At 39.8% G+C, this 10095-nt stretch overlaps 1 protein-coding gene across 1 annotated transcript; it reads left to right on the forward strand.

Annotated features, from left to right (window-relative positions):
- The first annotated feature begins 204 nt into the window (after window positions 1-204).
- Window positions 205-6450, forward strand: LOC123486483 (cilia- and flagella-associated protein 221-like). Its single transcript, XM_045217806.1, has 8 exons — window positions 205-210; window positions 1031-1127; window positions 1545-1645; window positions 1916-2011; window positions 2362-2462; window positions 4968-5071; window positions 5845-6004; window positions 6405-6450. Exons 1-8 carry the CDS (start codon window positions 205-207, stop codon window positions 6448-6450), a joined length of 711 nt encoding a protein of 236 aa, XP_045073741.1.
- The last annotated feature ends 3645 nt before the right edge of the window (window positions 6451-10095 follow it).

Raw genomic sequence — 10095 nt, forward strand, 5'->3', positions numbered from 1 at the left:
TTTGATATATTTATTTTTATTTCACCTTTATTTAACCAGGTAAGCCAGTTGAGAACAGGTTCTCATTTACAACTGCGACCTGGCCAAGATAAAGCAAAGTAGTGCAATAAAAACAACACAGAGTTACATATGGGGTAAAAAAAAAACATAAAGTCAGAAATACAACAGAAAATATATATACAGTGTGTGCAAATGTAGCAAGTTATGGAGGTAAGGCAATAAATAGGCTTATAAAAAGTATTATATAAAGTTGTTTTTGACAAAAATGAAAACGTGTCAGTGTGTCACTTTCACGAGGTTGTAGTAATACCATGTTCAACTACTTAAGACGATGTCTCGACTCCAGGTTGTGCCTTTAGATTTCGAGAAAATGTACAACAAATGAATATATTTTTACTTCTCTCATTGACTTCATAAACCCCAAGCCCCGGTCTTGTCTGCTTGGCCTGTTTCACAAGCGTTCCCAGATGTTGCGCCTCTGGGTTTAGAAACTCTTTGCTAATACTAACCCTTGAAAAAATATCCCTCCCCACGGAAGAATCACTATGGTGACGAGAGTGTTTGGTGGATGTTCTATCAGTGAAACAACAGGTACGTTCAGTTTTCAACCTTGAAAAGCACCCACATCATGCAACGAATAACAACGTGTGTTGTTTATGAGCTAACGTTACCAAATCGAAACTAAAACAACTGTTTGATGAAGTTTGATAACAAGCTAGCTAACGACGTTAGCTGTTTCTCTCTGCTAGCTGCTAGCTTCCACTCTTTCTTGCTAACCCGTCCCTAGCTAGTTTGCTTACTTTCCTGTGTCAACCACAGTAGCTGCACATGCACAAAGTTGGCTTGCTAGCTTTGTGTCATTTGGTTCTTTTCATTATCATATGGACAACATTGCATCTTTGAAATGCAAGCGTTTAACGTTACATATCTGATGTGATATGAATTGTGATATTGTTTGCTATCTTCTTCAGCCCCGTTTTTAATGGAGAAGTGATGGAAGTGGCACACTCTGCATCAGAGACATTCACAGACAGTCAAAGGAAGAAGACCCCTCTTCCCCCTGTGCCAACTGGTGGAGGACACAAAAATAAGTCCCTCTAATGTCCCTCATCACCTACTAGAGACCCGTAGGACCCTTACACTTAAACAATTTGATACATCTCAGTCATATATTTAACAGGCTATATTCAGTCAAGAATAATATGTTTATTGTAGTAGAGCGCTAGGGCTAGAACTATAATATGCATGCTCATGATGCTATCTGAGTTACCGTAGCCTACATTATGCAGTGTGTGGTTCCTCAGGCGTTTGATAATATTTTCCACTTGTTTTGGGTTTTAATATTTACTTCATTTAGCAAATGCTCTTATCAAGAGAGCGACTTACAGTAGTGAGTGCATACATTTTCCATACTTTTCCCCGTACTGGTCCCCCCATGGGAATTAAACCCACAACCCTGGCATTGCAAGCATCATGCTCTACCAATTGAGCCACACGGGACTAAGCAGATGGTGAAGACATCTCATTTATATTATACTTTCCAGAAACCTATACCAAACTCAAGAGCAACAGTGCAATCCATGCAGAACCCTCAGCACTTCACTTCAGTGGGTTTAAACTGGGGAAGGATTATCAGAGGACCTTGGTGAGTGAAGTAAAGAGTGTTGACTGTTCCAAGAGAACAAAAGACAAAGCACTGACTTTAGATGGATTTTTTGCCGATATATGCACTTCATGTACCAGTACATTCTTATACAAGGCGTCATGTAATTCATCTTTGTTTTAATCTTCCTCAGAAACTTATGGTGTTTGTTCATTACTATTTGATGTCATGTTATGCATTCCGTCTATGATCTTTGATTCGTATGCGTGTCAGTGTTGATGGTTAATTCCTCCATTTTGATATTCTATGCAGCATCGTCTTGTCCCCGGACTGTCCTACACAGTGAAAGTACACTTCTGTCCTAAAGAATGGCGCTACTTCTACGACTGTATTCGGGTTCATTGCAAGGTTGGAATCCAGTGCTATGTTAATTTCTAATCAAGTTCGCATGCCGTCATGCCTGACAGTGATCTCTTCAACTTCTACTTCTAATCTATTCAACTGTCCATCAAAAGAGGGATTTGCTGTGTTTATGCATCACATGTTGTTTGTTGTCAACGTTTCTCTCCATAGTTGCTGCATGTAAGCCTGGTCCCAAATCTGTTTGTGCTGTCTTGCAAACTTCTAAGGTCATTGTCACTCCATGGCAAACTGATCTGGAACCAGTCTACTTACTGCTAGGAGGTTCCCTCCTGCTTAGAACTCCAGGAAATGAATGCATCAGGGAGCATTGTTATTCTCTCTCAATCTCTCTCCAGGGGGAAGAGAATTTACAGGTACCAGTCCATGCCTACCCCATCATCGATGACTTGCACATCCCAACACACATCACCATACCAGCTGTCCCACTGGGCCAAAGGTGAGGTGAAGTGGACAATCGTGTCTCACTGTGCATCTTTGCCCCTTTGAATAGTCTTTAAACCCACCAATGAACCTTCATAAGAGGATTGTACATGAGTTGCATGGCCACTCAAATCCCTTACAGAAAAAACACATAATTTCACATGTGAAATCATGTGTTTTTGGAACACTTCACATATGATCACGTTTCCACACGTGTAGTTTAATTTTATCACATGTTACTTTAAATGTTGTCACAAGTTATCACATTAACTTCACATAAGATCACATATGATCACATGAAAACATGTGTTTTTGGAACACTTCACATGTGAAATTCATATGTTCTTTCTGTAAGGGATAGGCTACAGCTACAGCCTAGTCTGCTAAGTAGTTGCTAAGTGCACCAGTTTCTGAATTAGCCTGCCAGATAAACATGATGAGTGGCAACAAAGGCTTGTTTGAGGAATAAACTCAGTGTGTTATTATGGTCATGTAACGCATCATAAACATTGGTTTTTAATAATCTCTGTTGACACTAACGATGCGGTGAGCAGTCAATATATTAGAGTCCATTTGCACAGTAGATAGCTAATTGTAGTTCTCTAAGTAAGCTGTATGCTGGGTATATGCTAGGGTCAGTAGTATTTGTCTTGCATGTTCAACAATCTTCAGTCAAAACAATACACTTGGAAAGAGAATACTTTTAAAAAATCTAAATATATACATTTGTAAGGCCATAGAGATACAATATTATAATTCTTTACATTTTACAGATTATGACGCAATCCACTTTCCACAATTTTTTATAGAAGGGCATTTTTATCTCTTGATAAAAATGATTGTCTTTTGAACTGAGTGGCTGGCTGAATTTGATTTAGCTTTACATTTTATTGTAGGTCTCAATGAACATGTAGGCTGTTGTCCTTTCTCTCTGGGTCTGTGTGGTATACAGTACCAGTCAAAAGTGTGGACACACCTACTCATTCAAGGGTTTTTCTTTATTTGTAAAAAAAATTACATTGTAGAATAATAGTGAAGACATCAAAACTATGAAATAACACATATGGAATCATGTAGTAACCAAAAAAGTGATAAACAAATCAAAATATATTTTATATTTAAGATTCTTAAAATAGCCACCCTTTGCCTTGATGACAGCTTTATACACTCTTGGCATTCTCTCAACCAGCTTCACCTGGAATGCTTTTCCAACAGTCTTGAAAGAGTTCCCACATATGCTGAGCACTTGTTGGCTGCTTTTCCTTCACTCTGCCGTCCGACTCATCCCAAACCATCTCAATTGGGTTGAGGTCGGGGGGATTGTGGAGGCCAGGTCATCTGATGCAGCACTCCATCACTCTCCTTCTTGGTAAAATAGCCCTTACACAGCCTGGAGGTGGGTTGGGTCATTGTCCTGTTGAAAAACAAATGATAGTCCCACTAAGCCCAAACCAGATGGGATGGCGTATTGCTGCAGAATGCTGTGGTAGCCATGCTGGTTAAGTGTGCCTTGAATTCTAAATAAATCACAGACAGTGTCACCAGCAAAGCACCATAACACCTCCTCCTCCATGCTTTATGGTGGGAACTACACATGCGGAGATCATCCGTTCACCAACACCGCGTATCACAAAGACACGGCGGTTTGAACCAAAAATCTCCAATTTGGACTCCAGATCAAAGGACAGATTTCCACCGGTCTAATGTCCATTGCTCGTGTTTCTTGGACCAAGCAGGTCTCTTATTATTATTGGTGTCCTTTAGTAGTGGTTTCTTTGCAGCAATTTGACCATGAAGGCCTGATTCACACAGTCTCCTCTGAACAGTTGACGTTTAGATGTGTCTGTTACTTGAACTCTGTGAATCATTTATTTGGGTTGCAATTTCTGAGGCTGGTAACTCTAATGAACTTATCCTCTACAGCAGAGGTAACTCTGGGTCTTCTATTCCTGTGGTGGTCCTCATGAGAACCAGTTTCAACGTTCTTGAAATGTTCCGTATTGACTGACCTTCATGTCTTAAAGTAATGATGGACTGTCGTTTCTCTTTGCTTATTTGAGCTGTTCTTGCCATAATATGGACTTGGTCTTTTATCAAATAGGGCTATCTTCTGTATACTCCCCCTACCTTGTCACAACACAACTGATTGGCTCAAACTCATTAAGAAGGAAATAAATTCCACAAATTAACTTTTAACAAGGCACACCTGTTAATTGAAATGCATTCCAGGTGACTACCTCATGAAGCTGGTTGAAAGAATGCCAAGAGTGTGCAAAGCTGTCATCAAGGCAAACGATGGCTATTTGAAGAATCTCAAATGTAAAATATATTTTGATTTGTTTAACACTTCTTTGGTTACTACATGTTTCCATATGTGTTATTTCATAGTTTTGATGTCTTCACTATTATTCTACAATGTAAAAAAATAAAGAAAAACCCTTGAATGAGTAAAGTGTGTCCAAACTTTGACTGGTGTATATGCTTGTTATCTTTGACCTTTGACCTGTCTTTGACCTTCCAGTGTCAGCCATGTGATCCCTCTGAGCTGCAGCTGTCCCATTGACTTTGAGTTCCAGGTGTACATCATCCAGCCACACAAGGCCTTCTCGGTCCAGCCCCTGTCAGGTAACTCCAATCAGCAGACTTGGTAGCACTTTACATTAGGCCACTGAATAAAGTAGTAATCACACAGTCCTTAACAAGATAGCAACAACATCCTACCTGCTCACTCAGACAGACAGTGAGGAAAACCCCTGTATTATTCTATCTACAGTAGGTATATATTATTTGATTCATGTATTAATCCTGTGAGTCTATTTGCCAGATATGTATCAATTAATTGTTTTATATTTGATGGTAGGATAATTTCTGGTTCACAATAAGGTTCCAGCTATGTTTTTGTGTTAGTTCCTTGAGGTGATTAGTTAAAACTTTGAACCACATAAAACATTTTTTGCTGGCTCCCAGAGACCCAGACTCACCTGTATAAACTCACGTAATATTATTAGCTGATTACCTAGCCCCTGACCTGTGATTCCTCAACATCACCATCATGTCTTGTGTCTGAATTACTGTGGAAAGATGCTCATAGTCTGCAACTGCCACCTTGACACAAAGCAGTCAGGGACTCGGTGCATCTAGCACAGGGGGAGCTGTGTTGTTTTGTCTCTGGCATGGATGGTGACGCTTTCCAGGCAATGCGTGATGATGGATTTCGGGGTTACGCAAATAGCCTAGTACTCAGACTGGGTAGAGATGTCTGAAAAAAGTATTCTCTATGTTTCCCATGGTTTGAGGGTATTGAAGTGTTGAGTTTAGGTAGGCCTACGTATTGTTTTCCTTTAACAAATGCGTTACATTCAAGACCGGTATAATCCTTTGTTTGTGTGTGATTCTAGGAGTGATTCCAGCCAATGGGAAGGTGGAGGTGACCGTCACATTCAGGCCGTTCCAGTATGACACGTCCCAGGTCACTCTACAAGTGGTCATCTCCCAGTTCAATTCCAAACCCTACGTCTGCACCCTCTGCGGGTCCTCCTCGCCCCACCTGCCTCTCAGGTATCTCAGATCCATTTTGAAATGTTACAGGTTAATTCATCAAACATTATATTGAATTATGTCACTTTTACCAGGTCATAGTTACAATGACAAGACTGGTATATATACCAGTCTTTTATTTATATATATATATATATATATATATATATGGTCAGCAAAGTTCCTGTTTTCTTGGTTTGTATCACGTTATTGCTTGTTATTTGGTGTCATTGTGAGTTCCATCAATTAATGCACTGAGCCAAATCTATTTATTTTACTGATAAGAATGGAAACGTGATTGTTAAGTGGTTATGCACATTTCATAGAGCAACTGCTGAGAGAGAGACGAAGTGCTGCACATGTACTGTATTGAAACTCTCCATCTGCAAACTTTGAAAATGGAAATTGTACAAACATTTAGAGCAGGGGTGTCAACGTACGGCCCGCGGGCGGATCAGGCCCCATAAGCGGGTTTAATCCGCCCGCGAGATGATAAAAAAAATATATATATATATATATATATTTTTTAAGTATAAAAATGCGCTGCAATTTTTCAATAAAATAAACAGCTGTTCCAATTGCGTCCACTGGATGGCGCAATAGCAATTGTGTTAAGCAAGCAAACTGTTTATACCGGGGCAGAGCAAGTAGGTCAAGCACGTGCAGCCAATGAGCTACTTTGTTTTGCCCGCGATATTTATTACGGCTTCTACTTTTAACATTATGTGCTTTGGCACCCTCATTGCCCCAATATGTCTCTGTCAAAAAAAGAGAAAAGTGGACGCAGAGTGCAGAGTGTTCCAAGAAAAATTGTCATCCTATTTAATCACGGAATTGAATGGGAAAGCTGTATGTTTGGTGTGTTCAGAGCATGTTGCAGTGCTGAAAGAATATAACCTTCGTCGCCACTATGTGAGTCTTCATGCCGACAAATATGACAAATTTCAAGGACAGCGGAGATGAGAGAAGGTGAATGAGCTGTTGGCGGGTCTGAAGAAACAGCAGTCTGTGTTTACTCACAGCCGAGACATCAGTGACGCTGCAGTGAAAGCTAGCTACCTCATTGCTAATGAAATCGCAGTGGCTTAAAAACCATTTAGTGAGGGTGAATTTGTAAAAACATGCATGATGAAGGCAGCGGAGATTGTGTGCCCTGAAAAGCGGCAGGCTTTTGCAAATATCAGCCTGACAAGAAACACAGTTGCAGACAGGATTTCCGATCTTTCAGTGGATTTGGACAGCCAGTTGAAGCAAAAAGTAAAGTCATTTTTGCGTTTCGGTTGCAATTGATGAAAGCACGGACATTACAGATGTTGCACAACTGGCCATTTTCATCCGGCGGAGTTGATGACACATTGAGCGTCACCGAGGAGTTCGTGGAGTTGGTGCCGATGACAGATACAACGACAGCAGCTGATATTTTTACCGCACTCGTCGGGCGCGCTGGACAGGGTCGGAGTGGACTGGTCCCGCTGTCAGCCTGGCTACAGATGGTGCGCCCTCAATGATCGGGGAAAAAGCAGGCGTTGTGACAAAGTTCAAGAGAAAGTGCAATCTGCAAATGGAGGACGTGATTTTTTGACTTTTCACTGTATTTTGCACCAGGAGGCTTTGTGTTGCAAGTCATTAAAGATGGATAACGCGTCATGAAGGTGGTCATCCAAACTGTTAATTTCATCCGATCCGAAGCCTGAATCACCGTCAGTTTGACAGCCTTCTCAGAGAGAAAGACCACATCTATGGCCTGCCATACCACACTGAGGTAAGATGGTTAAGCCGAGGTGCTGTGCTGAGGCGTTTCTTTGATTTACGAGAAGAAATTGAACAGTTCATGGAAGAAAAGGGCAAACCAGTGTTAGAATTTCATTCCGCAGAATGGATGCCGGACCTTGCATTTATGGTGGATGTTACAGAGCACCTGAATAACTTGAACAAACAGCTGCAAGGGCGCAACAAAGTTGTCACGCAGTATTATGACAGCATACGTTCTTTCAAGTTGAAGCTGTCATTGTGGGAGACGCAACTTGCCGGTGGTGATGCAGCTCACTTCCCCTGTCTGAAAAATGTGTGCGCGACCCAACATGTGGCAGACATGAAGCGGTTCAAAGATAAAATAACGGGACTGTTACGGAGTTTGAGCAACGCTTTCAGATTTATGTTTATATGTTTTTATGTTGATGTGCTATTGTTTTTAATTGATTTTATTTTATTTGTATATTTAACCTATTCTTGACTCTGTGGTTCTTGCACTTGTTTGGGGAACAGGATTTCATTATTTGTATCTACATTTCTGCCTGAGAAATGACACCCTGATATAGTTCTGTGATCTGTGATATACTTCTGTGAATCACTGAGGCATTGTGTGTTTGTGTGTTCTTTGTCCTCAGAACTTTCAAATAACTTGAGGTGTTTTATGATTAATAGTGATGTTGTGCTTTTGGACACTGTCCTCAGGCTCCAGCTTTATGTTTATGTGTTTTTATGTTGATGTGCTATTGTTTTTAATTGATTTTATTTTATTTGTATATTTAACCTATTCTTGACTCTATGGTTCTTGCACTTGTTTGGGGAACAGGATTTCATTATTTTTATCTACATTTCTGCCTGAGAAATGACACCCTGATATAGTTCTGTGATCTGTGAAACAGTTCTGTTAATCACTGAGGCATTGTGTGTTCTTTTTTCTTTAGAATTTTCAAATAAACTTGGCGTGTTTTATGATTAATAGTGATGTTGTGCTTGTACTATTTTGGACACACTGTCCTCAGGCTCCAGCTTTATGTTGTATGTTGATCGTATTAAAACAAAGAAAACAATCTGAAGTTGTTGTTTTTAAGTTATATATACCATGATTTTTTTCGGTCCGGCCCACTTGGGAATAGATTTTCCTCCATGTGGCCCCTGAGCTAAAATGAGTTTGACACCCCTGATTTAGAGAGATAAAAATGAACCCTTGCAGTGAAGAACCATACAAGTGCATACTGTTCCATTTTCTTATAATCAAATATTTATCTGTTTTTAAGTGTGTATATACCACATTAGGATTTTTACGGTTGATAGATACTTGAATCATTTTTTTTTTCTAAATGTTTTATAATGATGCATTCTGTGTATCTACATTTTTCAAAAAATGCACATATATGGTTCTTCTGCACGATTCAAATGATGATGATACCCTTCTGTTCCATTGATTTCTGTTCATGGCTAACTTCTTTGTTTAGTCTTGGGCTACAGTCTCAAAACCACACACAGTCACTTATACTGATAAACAGGTTGTTCTTGTTTCAGTCTTTATATAAAATATAATTTTTGATTCAGTTCCCATGAGAAATGGGTGTACTCCATCACTGACAGTGGACGAGTTTTACTCCCCTGTGTTATGACTGAAATAAGTTAATGATTCATCAAGCAAGGGAACTGCAGTCATATCAAAATGCATTGGTATCAATCCATTCAATGTGTGTGCTTTGGATCAAATATTCCCATGTTTACTTCTCCCTGGACCCGCAATAAAAGTTTATTATTGAAATTTTACTGCAGTGGGCTAAATCAGGATCACACAGAGTGTTTCTTGGTAGTCTTAAACAAATCTACTTTGAAACAAAAGTATACACCTCACACACATGGTTATGGGCTTTAAAAAAAGAAGACACCTGTACCATGTCAGATATAGAGTTGAATTGTATTACATTTTGAGTTTGCATCCCAATATTACACATCACAGAAGACTGAAATATTACAAAACCGTTTGACAGAGAAACACATGATTTTCCACTGGCTTTTTGAAATACTGTTGTGAATTGTGAAATTATAAAAAAATATTAATAACATTCCACTAGAGGGCAATTTGGTCATTTGACAGCAGGAAACATGCTACATACATTTATTGGTGTTGTTTCTGACCCAGTCAACAGGAGAAAGACATGGGACATGCAAGAGAAGTTCTGTTTGTTGACAGTCAAGGGCCTCCACCTGTCTCCTTGATACAGCCTCTGACCAAAACCAAGCAGAGGTCAATGCGGACACCTGAAAAGTCAAAGGTAATGCAAGCATTTAACTCCTGCTGTACTTACCAAGGGTGTGTTATTGGATGCTAGCATGCTAGTTAGCCA

Source organism: Coregonus clupeaformis, unplaced genomic scaffold (assembly GCF_020615455.1).
Source record: "Coregonus clupeaformis isolate EN_2021a unplaced genomic scaffold, ASM2061545v1 scaf1236, whole genome shotgun sequence".
In the NCBI taxonomy this organism is placed as follows: Eukaryota; Metazoa; Chordata; class Actinopteri; order Salmoniformes; family Salmonidae; genus Coregonus; species Coregonus clupeaformis.